The sequence below is a fragment of the Coenobita brevimanus genome, chromosome 98, assembly GCF_032717465.1.
Source record: "Coenobita brevimanus isolate Jiangsu-jjx chromosome 98, ASM3271746v2, whole genome shotgun sequence".
NCBI classification, from domain to species: domain Eukaryota; kingdom Metazoa; phylum Arthropoda; class Malacostraca; order Decapoda; family Coenobitidae; genus Coenobita; species Coenobita brevimanus.
In genome coordinates this window covers 14,212,837-14,230,440 of record NC_137051.1, presented here as the reverse complement: position 1 = coordinate 14,230,440, position 17,604 = coordinate 14,212,837, and the positions used below count along the sequence as shown (strand labels likewise).

The following is a 17,604-nucleotide window of genomic DNA, read 5'->3' as shown; positions in this document are numbered from 1 at the left end:
TTAAACCTATTTAAGACCTTATTCACACCAATAATGGACATAAAGCATGAAATAAATGAAAAGGAACCAAAGAATGAAGAATTACAAGTGACTGTACCTCAGCCAGGGTACTTATAGCACGTTTGTGGCCGACTTTTCTAAGGTTTTGGCAGTGGTGAAAATGCTCTTGAAGCACGTACAGTAATCCAGTGTTGTGCTGCACTTAGTTCTTTGCACTGTAAGTTATAATTGTTTAACACGGCACACTGTTCTTAACTGCACAACGCCAGTTTCAACTGCCAATTTGCACTCCACAGTTAATCCTTTGCATTCTAAATTCTAATTTCTTAACACTGCACAACAATGTAAATTCCCGTGTGGTCTAGTGGCGAGGTATTGCAGTTTACTCACTGTTTATTCACAAAAAATGAGCATGTGTGGCTTCCATTGTGATAGGCATCTACTCACCATCGAAGTTAGGCAGTAACTGTTGGAGTGTTGGTGATGGGGAAACAGAGTTGGCAGATCACAATGGCCACATTACCAAACTCCTCAATTTTCATTACCAAATTCATTAAGCTAGCATTTATTCTTCACTAATTATATATACAAGTGGAAATACATGTAATCACTCTTCTCATAATTAAGAGCATGTTGATTATTTTCACGCTATGTTGGCTAGCAGATTAATCAGAGAGCAAACAATCCACCATCTCCATCCTGTGTATCCTCATACATGTGAAAAATACGTTTGGTAATGCATTATTCTGATTCATTACCAAGTGAATTTTGCAGTACCAAATTGGCCCACATTTGGTAATGAAAAATACCTAATGGCAACCCTGACAGGGAAGGGGGAAGGGGGGAGGAAGGAAGGGGTGAAGGGGCCGTGGTGTAAACCAGCTGTTCAATGCCGCGTGGCAACTTCAAATTACGGGTGGGAAAAAATTCGGATTATTATTATGGGGGGGGGGGGGATTTTTTTGGGTTCTGAAGGTCCAGGCCCACAATGTCCGGTAAGTGGGATGTCCAGAAAGTGGGCGTCCAGAAAGTACGGGGATTACTTATATATATACAGTACAGTATATATTGTATAGACCATATCGAATTGTTTACAAGTCTCCAGTATACTTAAATGTAACAACCTTTCCTCCTTGATTTGATTGTCAACATTCTTTAAAACTCACATTATGCATGCATAAACACAATCAACTGGAAATAAGAAAAAGGCCTTTGCAAAAAAAAAAAAAATTTATTGACTGAATTACAGAGCACAATAATTACATCTCTTCTGTACAAGTGATGATCTGACAACTAAATATGAAAAGCAGAGTATAAAATGTGTTAAGTACAGCATATTTCTCCAAAGGTATGTAGCAATAAAGTGTGTGGCTGCGATGAGGATGAAGAGATCGGTCAAAGCTCCAAAACTGCTTGTGTTGCAGTGCAGTAATGTGTTTATGAAGTTATAACTGAAGCACTGGTCTAAAGTAGTAGGCAGGCTTCAGCAAATTTTCCTTAGTTATACACTGTACAACTCTTACTGCATGTACACTGTATTTTGAGGTAAATCTGTTAGATACTGGAAAAAAAGAAAAGGCCAGTACTCCATACCCGATCATAAGACATTTAATGCCCCTTAAACAAGTCTTACTTATCAAGCAACTCATTACCATAACTGTACAACTTATGATTCCTCATATTCAGCTTCCAACGGAGAATATGAACAATGCTTATACAATAACAAATGCTCAGCATCTGACCATACAATAATATGCCTTAAGGCTAGTTCATAACTTATCTCGGCACTGTACACATTTCAGATTGCCTATCCTTCCCATTTTACTACACCTCCCGGCCCATTTACTCCCCAATTAGTTTATCAACAAAGGCTTCAATCCTACTCTCTTCCTGTAGACCTACAAACTTGTCCACAACTTTTCCATCCTTCACTGCCAGTACTGAAGGAACAGCAGATACCTGTAGGAATATTATTTAGTAGGATCTTAAATAAAATACAAGCATATACAGTAAATACATTATAATATATATATATAAAGAAAAGGATGACATGGTGGAGGCTTAAATATTACTTACTAGATCAGTAATGTGATCATATTACATAGCTGCTCAAGCATTAAGATACTGTAAAACCTCGATATAACAGACTTCAATAGACCAAAATTTGCTTTTATTGGAATTGAGGAGCTACCGGACTAAAGTCTTATACATCGGAAGAAGTCTGATAAAGCCAGAAGCAGTACGGAGAGTCCCTGTCCAGCAGCGGTGGTGGTAACCTCTCCTCTACAGCCATGCTTTCTCCAGCAACCTCATCCTTCGACCCGTCAAGGGGGGCCACCACAGGCATAAAGGAGTCACCATGAGCCCAGACCATCACAGGCGTCATGAAATGGAACAGCGTGAATATGGGATATGGATTCATCAGGTGTCAGGACACTGACACTGATGTGTTTGTACACCGCCTGGGGATCACTGCTCCCACTTCACGGTACCTCTGGCGTTTGTTAGGCGAGGGTGAGACAGTTGAATTCCGTCTTCACCAGACACCGAAGGGACCCAAGGCTAGGGACATCACCGGACCAGGGAGGTGCAGCTGTGCAAGGCTCTGCCTATGCATGGAGGCACCCCATGGCCCGGGGGTGCCAGCCTGTGAATCCTCGATGTCCTGGTGAAGTGGAAATGATTGCCACCATGTGCATTGCGACGGTGAAGGGTTCTGTGGTGACGACAATGCCGCGATGATCATTCTTCTCCCTCAGATATTCAAGAAGAACGGGCTGCCATGTCCTGTCATCCCACAGACCTTCGCCTGGGGTGCATAGTCAACCCCTAGTCAGGAGCACCGTGCCCCCACACTGCAGCCTCCCCAACCCCACAGAACACCGCGGAAAATGCTGCAGCTCGATGCTCCACTCAGCTGGCCAACCGCCATCACCACCCCTGTACTGCCCATGGACACCGACAACAGCACCCCTGATCTTGACTTGCACCACTCACCGCCAGCTACCAAGACTGACATCGTCTCTCCCGTCCTGCCCAACATCCAGGACGTGGAAGACTCTCCTTCTCCAACACCTACTGCAGACAATGTGCCACCAGCCAAACACCTCCAGTCCACCCAGGAGGTGCACCCTTCCCCTTCGCCCACCCCATCACCACCGAGGAAGAAGAAGGGGAAGACTACACAGAAACCACCAGCCACAAAACGCCGTGACCTGCCTCAGGACGCCAGTGACCTTGAGCCCGGGAGCCCTCCTCCCGCCGACGTCGAATGCCCACCTGTCTCCTTCGACTTCTTGGACCCCAAAGAAATTGCCGATCGCCTCTCACTGCAGCTCTCCAAGTTGTGCTTCTTTGACTTGATCTCCAGCCGCATCACATACTCAAATTCCTAACTCCACCTAATGCCAAGCTCCAGCTACCTCATGTCATCTGCTTTTCACTGGCAGGCCTCACACCATAGGCCCACTTCCATTCTGACTACGTCAGATGGAAAACTCTATACAAACAAAAAACAAGCAGTACGGACAGCCTGACCACTTCAGCTATGTTCACCACAAGAGGGTAAATAAAAGACATATTTATCGGTGTATAGTACAGAATTATTATACTATATATATTATACCATTTGATTACTGTAGTGAATGTATCATACAGTACAGTTCTGCAATGGTAGTGAAAACAGTTTAACCCGCCCCATCCCGACCACTTTTCCACCACTGACTCCCCCCAATCCCGATCATTTTTGGATTTTTTTTTTTTTTTTGGCTCAAACCTCCGTTTTTGGTGAGAAACATCGAAAATTCATAGAGAAATCGCTCACCTAAGGTTTAAAATACTCGATACAGGTAGGAGTACCTCCTTACCTTACTGAGTTTTCTAACAGGCTGGCACCAAAGAAAACGAGTTCTATGGGAGGATAACTATTTCACACCACTCATAAATGATATTTATTTATTTACTTGGTACGAATTTATATGTAGTACGAGAGTATATTGGTTTTCAAGCAGTAATATAGGCATTATAAGCATTGTTTCACTCACTAACTCATTACCATACCCGACCTTTTTTTGCCACATTACCTGATCATCATTTCTGACTGTTTCTTCCTCTTGTAAAGTTTGTCCTCCACATTGTCATTGATTGGGGAATCACTCTGGCCATGAATTTCGTACCGTGGCATGACATGGCTTTACTGGCCAGGTCACTGATAACAGGTGAATTGCCGAGACAATGGTGTGCAGGGGGGGGGGAGGTCATGCTGGGTAAGGCATTGTCCCTGCCTGGCATCTTGTAGAGGAAGGTGTCACGTGTATACGTACCAAAAATCACTCGCGAAAATTGAAAATTGTGCAAATTAGGGACCTTGCAATTAATTCGCGTTTATGTACGTCGACGGGATTGGCAGTGACAAAACGTGTGGACGTTAAAGAACGTCGACGGGACGTCACAGGTTAAAAACCGTTGGTGAGATCCAGACTAATGTCTGACACAGTACATCAGAAAAAGCCTGGGTTGGCATGGGGAAGTCCGGATGTCGCATTTATCAGAATTTAACTTTTTTTTTTTTTTTTTTTTTTTTTTTTTTTTTTTTAATGGCTTGGGTCTCAATCAGTCCATTATAGTGAGGTTTTACTGTAATAATAAAAAGGAAAATGAAAATAAAATACATAAAAAAATAAAATTAGGGCTTCAAAACAATAAATTAAATGACTGTAGCTACAGTGACTTTGATAATGTCTTCTTAAAGCAGTTCTGAAGCAAATTACTGTACAGTAACTGCATGAAAACTTCAAGTACCTAAAGCAATACTGTGCAATGCAAATACCAGTACTGTCATATACAGTTGTGTCACTCACCCCATAGTCTAGTGCAAGATCTGAGACATTGTCAATGTCTACTTTGGCCAAGTGGACCTTATCCCCCTTTCCTCCTATAATGGTCTCTAGTCGTGGCCCAAGCAACTTACATGGACCGCACCACCTGAGAAAAACATCACGGTAATTCTACAGTAATACATACACTTAGCTCAACTGCACTATTAAGTATCACACGGGCTACTACTGGATAATGTCTGTTAAGCGTGAGCACTGGGCACCTCTTCCTGGACCAAGGGATCTACATTCTGACAGATAAAAAGATCCCATATATATAAAGGAAAACATTGCACTTTTGCAAAACAGTATTGTACTTTCAATGCAATCAGATGTTAGTAATATTATTTCATACGGAAGCCCTATCATGTAGCTACCTAACTTAGTTTTCCATGCAGCTGTAATTTTCTCTTAAACATAAGGAAATAATTGGTAACTAACACTTCTACTCTATTGCACGCATTTTGAAGAATAGTGGCTTTTATCTGGGCAAATTTGGAAGAAGGAAACAAAAAATGGTTATTGCATCTAACTGATGGCCAATGCCTACTATACTGTACATGTGATGGCTGGGAAGTCCAGTATTTTCAAGTGTGTGCCTGAATATACAGAACTTTCAATGAAACTCACTTTCATCAGTCTCATGACATCTGAAGCCAACAACAAGTGTGAGGGGTGATTCTTAGGATGGTTAGAAAAAATATATGGTAATGAGATGGATGTGAAATTTAGTATGGAAAAAATAGTACAATAACAAATGATGCAGTTTACATATACTGTACTGTGTATATATATATATATATATATATATATACTCTCAACTCTCCATTTCCTGGAGGAATACCAGTCTGGGAACCTCAGAAGTCCTGGAATCACAAAAGTCCAGACCCACATACCATTCCCCAGAGGATTAATCAGCATCACTTTACTAGTATTACATCTACACCCAACGTCAGACCTTATCATACACTAAACAGGAGCTTAAGGAAATGGCATGAGACCAATATATAAATTACTGTAGTTATGCTAGCAATGCCACTCACATGAAACTGTATAGCTGTCAAAATTACTAAAAACTATTATGAGTTTCCCATATTTCTTGATAAAGCAATCATATGGAAGCATTTTTTTTTTAATACAAAACTTTTAAACCACCACCTCACTCTCACTGCACCCAATGAATACAACCAGTGTCATCACTCTTGTACTGGTACAGTATTTTTATTCTCACGCCACCAGCACCCCAACAACACCACTCCACCACCACTACCACCCTCCACCTTTATTATCCTTACTCATCAAACTACCCAAGTGCTTGAAAGGGTACAACAGGGAAGAAAGGTTGCTGTTTCTTTGAAAGCAATGATAAGCAATAGGGAAGTGAGCATGGAAATAAAAAAAAAAGTCGCTGCATGACAGTATTGTGATACAAACCCTAACTTACCTATGGAAACGAAGACTGGACCTTGCTGGTAGGACACAAGTCAAGAATGAGAGCAGAGGAAATGAGTTACAGTACTTGAGAGAAGCATGTGGAGTTACATGGAGAGAGAGACTGACAAATGAGGAAGTGAAGGAGCATTATCGTGTGGATGTAGATGTGACAGAAAGTGCAAGGAGAAATACACTGAGGTGGTTTGGCCACGTGGAGGGGATGGAGATCGAAAGACTAACGAAGAGAGAGTATGTGAGTGAGGTGGGAGTGGGGATAGGGAGGGGGAGGCCAAGAATGTGATGGAGAGATGGAGTGGAAATGTATATGAGACAGGGTGTGTGCGCCGGGAGTAGGGCAATGAAACGGCGTTGGTCAGGGTGATATGGAGGCACTTTGTTTGTGGCCACCCCTTATGGGATTGAGGTGTCTGACAATAGATAGATAGGCCTTTATAATCACCGTCACTCCCATATCACCACAATGATCACTCTCACAAAAATACTTCACTCACTCTGACACAATCACCATGAAAACCATCCTTACATAATAAATATGGTATCAACACCACCAGAGGTAAAACCAGTATCTCTGTAAGGGAGGATGGAATTCTCTTAACCCAGACAACTGTGCTAAATGGATACTGATTACAAGCATTGATGTTCAGCACTGCAGTACTGTACCATTCTAAAACATATTTTATGCAACCAGGATTCAAGTCAATGATACAGATTTAGCTTATATATAGCCTGTACTGCTTACATAACACAAGCACTATAAATAGCTGGTATGTGTCAGATTTGGCAAAAGGAAAATATTACAGAAAAATATTGGGTACTGTAACTATAGTATTTTCCAAGAAACAAAAGCTTTAGTATATATGTTTTGAAAGATGAGTCTATGATTCAAAGTAGTGGGAGAACAGAGGTGGGGTGTTCACACACACAGCAGTTCTGGAGCTGAGAGGGGGAGCGCTTAGAAAGTGATGTCCCTCCTTAGCTAGAGAATTATGTGTACAATACTGACTCTGATTTATGCATTCTGGTGATAACTGGAGCAAATAACTAGCACCTCAAGTTCATGATAGTTAGACTCATATTCATCATGAGATCATTAAAGGGGCATATACCTGGTTATAGTATCCCATGTGCCCCATCCAACTAAATCACTTAATATCATTATAGCACTCTCATGACACCACAACTGGTTATGGTACTAACCTCACTCTCACCTCACCACCACCCCCACTCTTATCCAACCCTCATCCTCATTTTCACACAACAACAACAACCAATATTGAATTTCATAACCATCATGTTATATTATCATAAATTTTGATGCTAAAGCTTGTTACTTCATTTCCACAAGATGCCATTCATGAATATTCTAACATATAAAATATAGTTTTAATTGATAACTAATTCATCTAATCTAATAACCCTTACATGTAATGGGCAGTTATTTTTAAGCTTTGGCATGTACTTTCTTAACCCTTAAGAGACAGGTGTCCGCACATGCAGTCTAAAAGTACCGTACTTGTGGCGAAGAGACAGGTGTCCGCACATGCAGTTCTGCCATTTTTCAAAGCATCACGGGCATTAAGGCATCTTCCCATGCTCTACGGAGGAGTTGGATGACAATAACAAACTCTCCCCATATAAGAAATACATTGCAGTAACAGTGACGCGGCAGTAACGTGAATTAGTGTTAGTAATACAGGTATACCTGTAGTATTATATTTTCATATCTACAGTGGAGTCTCTCTTTTTCGAAAATAATGGGACTTTCAAAGTTTCGTTTAATCGATTTTTTCGGAAAAAAGATATTGTAACAATGTGTAGGATACAAGGGAACAATATTGTACTCACCCATCACCCATTTTTGGCGACATCTAGCCCACCACCAGCACCCGAAAAGCCACTCAACCATCACCAAAACACTTAATACACTGTAGTAACTATGTATGTAACTGCACTTCTGTAACTGTAATAGAAACTGTCAACTTAAATAAACCTTCACTCAAATAAACTTAAATAAACCGTCACCAAAACAATTACGTAATTCACTGTAAGCAATTCGAACAAATAAAGTCTTAAACCTAATTGTTTTTTCATATTTTCTGTTTCCTTATTCAATCATTTCCACAACATCTAAATCTTCCGAGGTGGTGGATGCAGGTGAGGGAGTGGGCAACTTGCTCACTCTAGTGACTAGCGGAGCAACCGTAAACTAACGCTAGTGGTGCGAAACAAGCCCGCCATTTGAATTTTCAGGTAAATTTCAGATTTTTGCTGTTAATCAAAATGAGAACATTTTAGTAAAACTTGCGGTTAATGGCATATTATGGTTAACAGACTTTCGGATAAAAGAGACTCCACTGTATATACTGGACACATATTATTCTCCATAAGTGTTTCTGTGTAATAAATACATTGCTGTAACAGTGACATCATTTGTGATAGTATCATTATTATTATAACATGGAAAGTTCAGGTTATTGGAAAATAGGGTTATCAAATGGTTTGGAAAATGTACTTCACTGCAAGTGTGTGGTATTGGTATTGCAGTGCCAATACTGGACAGTGAAATATAACTACTGCAGTGATCACACTGTGAATTTTTATCGTATGAGCAAAGTTGAACAGAAATTAAGTGAAAATCAGTGTGTTAAGCTCCGAGTAGTCATGGGAGTGAGAGAGAGAGAGAAAAAAAAAGAAAAGTGATTTTAGTCTATCTATCTATCTATTCCCAGACTCCTCAATCCCGTTCGGGGTGGCCACAAACAAATCACCTCCACGTCGCTCTGTCCCCCGCCATTTCTCTGCCCCGCTCCCAACTCACACACCCCCTCTCTCATATACCTCTCCACCCCATCCTTCCATCTCATTCTCGGCCTCCCCCTCCCTCTTCCCCCCTCCACCTCACTCACATACCGGTACACTCTCTTCGTCAGTCTTTCACCCTCCATCCTCTCCACATGGCCAAACCACCTCAGTGTATTCCACCTTCTAAAATCACTGCCTGCCTAATGAAGTTCACATAGTCTGCAACACCACCTCATGGAAGACTTGAAGGTATGGGCTTTCAATGGCACCTCATTTTTTATTCTAGCATTACTCATTATGTTTTCACAAAGGTTTAAAAGTTTGTTTACATTTAGCCAATTATGACCATCCTCAGCATGTCACAACATGTGGACACCTACCTTTAGAAGGTAAAAAAAAAAAAAAAAAACTAACAACAACTTTTCCAGTTTTCATCATTCAACCTGCTTCGATGAGAAAACCATTTGCATTACGGTACAAGAGAGATGATGGCTCTCAAAACTTTAATACAGGCTCTTTAGGAGTCAATGGATTTTTGGGATGATGGAATGGTGAGACTGACAAGGTGCGATAAATACGTGCATGAGAGACCCACGTGAAGAAACTGTTACAAATCTGAATTAAGGTGAGGTCTAAACACCAGAAAATTTAAAATGAAAATTTTATATATACAGTAGTATCTCATTCATAATCAGTATTGTGGCCAGATGGGTAGCACTGACCACTCTTCAAATATGCCTGGACACTCCAGAACATCTGCGGAAACAGGTACTCCACATCCTCCTCAAAGCTTTCAGTAAATTTTTGGAAGTACACCCAACTAACACACTGAAAATAATGTGGTCATTACTAAATAGGCTATAAGCAAATTCTAAACACCTACTCTTCTACTACGCACTTGTTGTTGTCGCTGGCACACTCTCCTGTCCAGGAGTTCTGTTTTACAACAGATGGCTTTTTTTTGTCTTATTTATTATTATTATTATTTTTTTTTAATTCTTTTTCCATATCCCTTATATATTTCAATTGTTCCATTCTCATATTTAGTATTATACTCCTTTTCAGTATTTTTTCTACAGTTTCTGCCACTTTACTAAATCGTTTTCTTGAATTGTTCCATTTATTGTTTCCTTTACTATTATGTTCTTTGTTATCTCTTCATATGCCTTACAATGAAACAGATGAAGTTGCGTTTCTTCTTCTTCCTTGCATAATTCACATAGTAAATTTTGTTCATATTTATTTTTGTAGTTTCCCTTAACATCAAGCATTCTCGTTCTTAGCATAAATATAACTTTTTCTTTTTCAAAATTCAGCTTTTCTAAATATTTTTCCTGTTCTGCTGCTTCTTTAGTTTTGATTCCTCGTCTCATTTCAGCTATGATTTCTTCCATCTTCTTTTTTTGTACCTTACTTCTTATCATTTTCTTTGCCTCATTTTGTTCCATATTTGTTATATTTTCTGTAATATTATATAGCCTTTTTAGATCTTGTATTTCTTTTTCGTATTCTCCCTCAATTTTCCTCACTAAGCCATTTCATTTGTACTTCCATTGGATCCTCATTGCTGTAGTTTAGCTCTATATAATATTCTAATTTTCTTGTATTTATCTTATGTTCCATTTTCATTGATTTTGTTTCATATAGTAGGTGCACTTGTTGTAAATGCTTTTTTATGTACTTAGCAAATATGGATGTTCAGGGAGATTCTCCAGCTGCCATACTACTTACTTAAAATGAACTAATCTAACCTAACCTAACAACCTAATTTTATCACAGATGCAATAACAGTTGCAGCAAGGAGCAGGGCAATACCTTCCCCACTTTTTATTTACTATGGTAAGTACGGTACTGGTATACACTAAAAATTATATTTGCAGTGGATGTGTATAAAAGAGAAATTGTTTAACAACGAATAAACTAAATGGTCTACCTATCTATAGCCACATACCCTAATTCTGTAAGGGGTGACTACAAACAAATCACCTCCAAGTTGCCCTGTCCCATTTTGATGCCCTTCCAACTTACAATCCCCTCTCTCATACCTCTCCAATCAATCCCTCAATCTCATCCTTAGTCTTTCCTTCCCTCTTGTCCCCTCCAACTCACTCGCACACACTCTCCTCATCAGTCTCTCACTCCATGGCAAACATATATATTGGTTGGGTGGTTCCAGAATAGTACTAAACTTTCTCCTTTGACCACTTCATAAATACGTCCAGCCACCTATTTTCTACACCCTTGTCCATAACAGTTCTAATGCTAAGCATTTCAGCAAGTTAATGATGCAAAAGTTAACAGGAAGTAGAGTCTGCAACTGCAACACCACCTGGTATCCGTTGGTATACAAAAATGTAAAACAAATATACAACACAATACTGTACCTCTAAAGGGACTAATTTCGTCAGATATAACAGGAATAAACATAAACTCTGCCAATAATCTTACTGCGCATGAAAATCGACGACCACAGGTGTGGGGGAGTTAAGCACTCTGTCTTGAAAATCTTCATTATCTTGCACGTTAAAGGCTGCCCTAGTCGTACACGTCGTCCCAAAGTTCCGTGAGGACACACTAACACGCTCTTTTATCGTGTGGGACGCCAGACGGTATAAACTCCTCGAGAACATGGCTAAAATATGAATGAAGACAAAATCCTTTACAACGTTGCTCAGCACCCAGCAGCCTTGACGGAAAACTGCATCACATCTACCGAAATATTTCCTTTCCATACCGTTATTTGACTCTCAAGAGTAAATTTAACTTTGGTTAAAGATCAAGTGCTATGACTGGATGAAGAAATGCATTAAAATTATATGCCTATAATGGGAGGTAAATTGGTCGGTTATTTTGCTGTTGTCCTGACGTTTTAGGAGATGTGAAGCAGAGTGTTGCCAGCTGATTCGTGGTGTGTGTGTGTGTGTGTGTGTGTGTAACACGAGAGAAGAAAGTATAGAATATTGTATCAGGACATACTTTAGTGCAGTAAGAAATACATTGATCTATGGTAAAAGAAGAGAATCATTGCAAATCAGAATAGTCGCACGCCTACTGTTATTTAAGAATATTGTTCGAAGTTATTACATGCATTTATTAAATAGGTGTTACAAAAGCTATTCAATAAAATGTCTACTCAAGAACAAAAAGTTAAGGGGAAAGAGTATAGCTATAGAAAGCTTATTTCTGTAAGTCACTCAGAAATGTCAAAACTGCAGTAAAAAAGAAGACAGATGAGGTACACATATTCCAGTTATTAAATGCTGTTATCATTTCGAAGACACCGTACTTTAAAACAGTGCAGACGACGCCATTGTTTCCCGCCTCAAGTGTTCAACTAAAAACCTAAATTGATTTCATTATAAAGGTGTAGATTAATTTATGTTTTCGCTTGTGGGTAATGGTTTTACAGCCAGTAGTATGAAATTTATATAAAATATCTGTTTATAACCAATTATAAATATTACTTGCTACACTCACGTTTTTGATTTGACTCACCATGTTTCGTCATTCAGATTGATCACAATTGTGGAGTGTAATCGTGGCCTGTGACTTTTGAATCACTATGGCTGAGGGTAAAGAAGAGTCCCAGAAGGTCAGCCTCACAGTGAAAACTGCCAAGGACAAACAGGTGATCCAGGTGGCAGAGGACGCGAGTGTGAGGGAGGTGAGTTGTCGGGCTGTCACCGCCTGCCATGCTACCTACATGCTCATACCAACAGTTTTCTAGAGGATTCTCATGATATGTTGACTTTTTTTGAGGATTGGATGCATGTTTGGGTGGTGTAGGTGAGGAATTTTGGGTAGTATGGTGTACAGATGGTTGCTTTTCCAGTTACTAGCCCGGCACTCCACTATCAAGACAAGTGTCAGGGAAAGAACCAGTCAGGAATTTTAGGATTAACATTTTGAATTGTGGCTCCTAGTAGGATTACCCAAAATGCTGCCTTGTTTTGACCATTAAGTAATATAATATATATTATTGGTTAAAATATACAGTAGAAGAATTACACCTTCACTATTATCCTGTGCAAGAAATGGCATAACAGTACAGTTGCATAACATACTAGTAATCTTTTCTAGACCAGCTCTGATTTTCTGTTTATATAACTAAAGAAAAGTCTGAGTAATCAGTGTTCCTTGTTTTGTAATTTTTAAAAATAGTTTTGGTCATTTGTTTATACTTAGCCCCTTGATTTTGCTGTAGGATTAGGAAAATATCATCACCAGACTGGAAAAAAATACGGTACAATGTAGTTGTAGGACAAGTTAGCAGAGTTGTGTATTCAGGATGGATGACTTACGCTATAAGAAAATGATATACAGGCATGAGGGCCTCCATTTGTTTATGTCAAATAAGTAAGAAATATCTATCTACCGGGTATCTGTCTGTTGCCAGATGCCATAATCCCATAAGGGGTGGCCATTTGACTTTGAGTTATTTGTTTTACGGGGAGGGCTGATTAGGTGACACTCATATATTGTAGAAAATGAGTATTAGGGGGATTGCATTTTCATTGTTTCTTGAGGGGGTGACCTTATTTTAGGCATATGTTATGCAATCTCCCAGGGTAGCGGTTACCCTAACCTAAGAGTTAAAACTGTATCAACCAGATGCAATTTGGATCAGTTTGAATATTTCTTTGTTCTTCCTCTCTTTTGTTGAGCTAAAGTGGGCATGCTTTTGACTTGACTTGAACACACCGGGTAACTGTTGCAGTGCTCATATCTGATAAATTGGCAAGGAAAATCCAAACAAAATGAAAACAGGACAAACAGAGGAGAACTCCCTTAACAAATTATGAGATTTTTATTATGGATTTTCTTTCATAATTGTATAATTCATTTATGACACTCAGATTCCCCAAAAGTAACATTTACTGGTACATTACTAAAGAATGTATAATTCATTTTTGATGTCCAGATTATGGAAAAACAGCATTTATGTTATTAAAGCACCAAGGTTTTTTGACATCGATGCATAGACTTGTGGAATAGCCTGGACATAGAGATTGTTCAATTTAAAAACTAAAACGAGTTCAAAGCAAAATTTGACATTGAGAAACAGACGGGGCCCCACGAATGTAGCTCATTTCCTGTATATTACAGCTAGGCAAAACTAGGTAAATACACACACTTCAGCTACAGCCACTCCCACCCAGTGTTCGCCAATATATACCGGTATAAGGTACTGAGTGGGTAGGTTTTCGATTATTTGGCAGATCTAGTTATTTGGCATTGGCCCTGTCCCGTAGATGCCAGATAATCGGACTTCTACTGTATGTATTGTATATGCAGCAATCCCTTTAATATCTGACGTAATTCAGTGAAAGGCATGTCCGGAAATTGGGCCCGTCCGGATGTTAGGCCCCCCTGCCTCCTGGACTGGTGTTTATGGACCCTAACCGAGCCTAACTCTGAAAAACACCTACAAAACTCCTAACCTGACGTGCATAGCACCTATGTAAGACCCTATTCACACCAGTAAGGGACATAAAAGAGTGAAATAAATGCAAAAGAACCAGAGAATGAGGTTTTAGAGGTGAATATGGAAAATTCAGTACACTGTTAAACATTCTGGGTACTGACAACAAGTCCATGGCCATCTCAGTCAATAAGCTGACCCCTCTCAGACTTTGACAGTAAAAAGGTGCACCTGAAGCACCTACAGTAATCAGGCCTTACACTGCACTTAGTCATTTGCACTCTGAATTCAAATTTCTTAACACTGCGCATTCTTTTCCCCACTTGCACCCTATTGAACTTTCCTGTAACTAGTGTTGCCTCTGCACTTACCGGTAAGTCGTTGCACTCTGAACTGTAATTCCTTAACACTGTGCATTCTTTTCTCACTTGCACTCAGTGTTCTGTACAGTACTCTCATGTAACCAGTGTTGCACTCTGCACTTAAGTCTTTGCACTCTGAATTCTAGTTTCTTAACACTGCACACTGTTCATTACACTGCACAACACTGTAAATTTCCATGTGGTCTAGTGGTGAGTTCTTGCTGCACTGTCAGAGTCCGAGAGTAGGTGAGGCAGGTGGCCTAGGGTCGCGTCACCGTGAAGTGGTGATGGAGTACCCATTGCAGACAACTCTGAAGAGGGGCACAAGCTCACATCCAGTGGCGACTCCACACGGCTAATGTGCTGGGCTGTGGCTTGGAGGTGGAAGGCCTGTCTTGGGGAGGCTGCAGTGTGGAGCCAGGGCTAGGCATGGCCGGGGTAACGGCCCTGAAAAAACTGTCAGTGGTTGAGACGCAAGGAACGACGATTCTGGCGATTGATGATGTGCTGCCTGAAAGTGCGCACTTCCTCCACAGGTTCCAAGGGGCCCCATCTCCCTGTCGCAGTCCGGGTGTTCCAGGTAGTCAAGAATGAACGACGTGCTCCCGGACTGTGCTTAGCTTAGGGATGGCTGGAGTAGTGTCACTCTAAGAGGAGCCCACATCATCGTCGCTGTCCTCATCGGAATCTTCAAGCTGGATAGTTGTACCTGCCACTGAAGATGCGATCTTGATATCAGACATGATCTGATACCCAGGATCGCCCTCGTCATCATCCAACCACTCACGCACTTTGTCCACACAAACATTTCGTCGCCAGCCGCACGAAGACGTGCATGGAAGTCATCCTAGAAAATTGTGCACCACATTGGCTTCGAGAACCAGACAAGACCAACCACTTTCCAGAGTCATGACAGAGACTTCCTTCCATGCACTGGCCCAGTTGTAGATGGCAGACTTGATGATGTAGCGGCGAAGTTTTTCCAAAGTCTGCTGGCCTCGCATGTCCAGCCCCTCCCTGCGCTCGTCCTCGTCCTTGAGAACAATCATCACCTCGTCCAGGAACTTCCGATGGAACAGCCTCTTCATTGCCACAATCACTCCTTGGTCCATTGGTTGGATGAGAGCAGTCTTATTAGGTGGCAGAAACATGCACCTAACGCGGCCATTCTCAGCCACCAACTCCTTGTCAGACGGATGCGCAGGTGCATTGTCCAGGAGAAGGGGGGCTTTTACCTGGTCACGCGGGATTCTCAGTGTCTTCGTCTGGTAATGGATGACCTCCTTGATGAAGTGCTGATGAAACCAGTCTTTGAAGATCTTGCCTGTGAACCAAGCCTTCACAGAATGGTACCACATGACAGAAAGGACATCCATCACCCCACGAAGACACCAAGGCTGCTTTGCATGGCCCACAATAACGAGCTTGAGTCGGTGCATGCCGTTAGCATTGGCACAACACAAAGCAGATATCTATTGTTTGGAGAGCTTGCGGCCAGGTACAAGCTTCTCTTTCTCCTCAGCTAGAGTGTTCGTTGGCAGTGAGCAATGGTATAGACCAGTTTCGTCAGCGTTGTAGACTTGACCAAGAGTGAGGCCCTCCCTGTCAATCAAGCCCTTCACCTTCTGCTGAAACTCCTCTACTCCATTCTTGTTGGCCTCCAGAACTTCGCCATGGGCCTTACTGTTGGTAAGTCCATGCCATAACTTGAAAGCGAAGAGCCAACCCTTGGATGCTTTGAAGTCTGGGGCGTCGTGGAGCCATGCGAACTTCTCAGCAGCAACCTTCAGCTCCGTACCACGCACCAGCACACCAGCAGCACGGTGTTGACGTTACCAAATCAGCGTGGAGCGGTCAGTTTCTGCAAACCTGGGAGGGTATATAACCTTCCTCTCCATGTTACATTTGGTCTTCGATCCGAAGTCAGCCGTGTAATGGGTAAGTTTGTCACGGGATCTCTTGGTATCAAACAATGTAGAGTGGGCCAAGTTGAATTCATGGAGGATGTGTGATGTCGACCATCCCGCGTCCACATAGTCCAACAACTCCCTCTTCTCCAGAGTCAGAACCACTCGTTTCCTCTTCTCGGGCGGTGGGCCCATAATCACACATACGATGAAGAGGCAGGAGAGGAATAGCAGAGCCTGCAGGAGGTAGGGCACCACCATAAAAGCACGTGGGTGGCCATGGTGACAAGCGTGCTCTCATGATGAAGGACGGGCAGGAAATGGGGAGGATGCAGGGGCGTTTTAGCGGATGTTAGTGGAACTACGCACCAAAACACAGCTGGTCTGCGCCACGCGTCAGGTTCAAATTACAGGGGAGGGAAAGTTCGGATTTTTTTATTTTTATTTTTTTTATTTTTTTATTTTTTTATTTTTTTGCAGGGTGGGGGCAATTTTGGGGTTATGAAGTCCCAGGCCCAAAATGTCCGTAAATTGGGGTGTCCAGGAATTGGGCGTCTGGATATTACAGGGATTACAATATATTGTATATAGGCCATAGTGACTTTTTCTTAAATATTGTTGTAGTTTTCAGATTCCTGTTAGTACAGTACATTGCATGTACAGGTACAGTCTTCAGAAGAAAATTTGCTGATAATTCCTAACTTGCTTTGATGATAATTCCTTATTTGCTTTGATGATGTGAGGTGTTACATGAAAAATATTTACAGTACCTGTACTATGGG

General features: G+C 41.2%; 2 protein-coding genes across 4 annotated transcripts in view; one reads left to right on the top strand and one right to left on the bottom strand.

Annotated features, from left to right (window-relative positions):
* Positions 1–1,244: 1,244 nt before the first annotated feature.
* Positions 1,245–11,812, bottom strand: LOC145413975 (thioredoxin, mitochondrial-like). Its single transcript, XM_080283548.1, has 3 exons — positions 11,580–11,812; positions 4,860–4,983; positions 1,245–1,959 (listed from the first exon to the last, which is right to left on the bottom strand). The coding sequence occupies exons 1-3, from the start codon at positions 11,759–11,761 to the stop codon at positions 1,843–1,845; spliced, it is 423 nt and encodes a 140-aa protein (XP_080139674.1). The 5' UTR covers positions 11,762–11,812; the 3' UTR covers positions 1,245–1,842.
* Positions 11,813–12,637: 825 nt separating this feature from the next.
* The window catches only part of Ubqn (ubiquilin), a 109,564-nt gene continuing 104,597 nt past the window's right edge, over positions 12,638–17,604 (top strand). For all 3 annotated transcript variants that reach the window (XM_080283674.1, XM_080283675.1, XM_080283676.1), the window contains exon 1: positions 12,638–12,795. In XM_080283674.1, the coding sequence (XP_080139800.1) occupies positions 12,694–12,795 (102 nt within the window). In that variant the 5' untranslated portion in view covers positions 12,638–12,693. The remainder of the gene's footprint in view (positions 12,796–17,604) is intronic.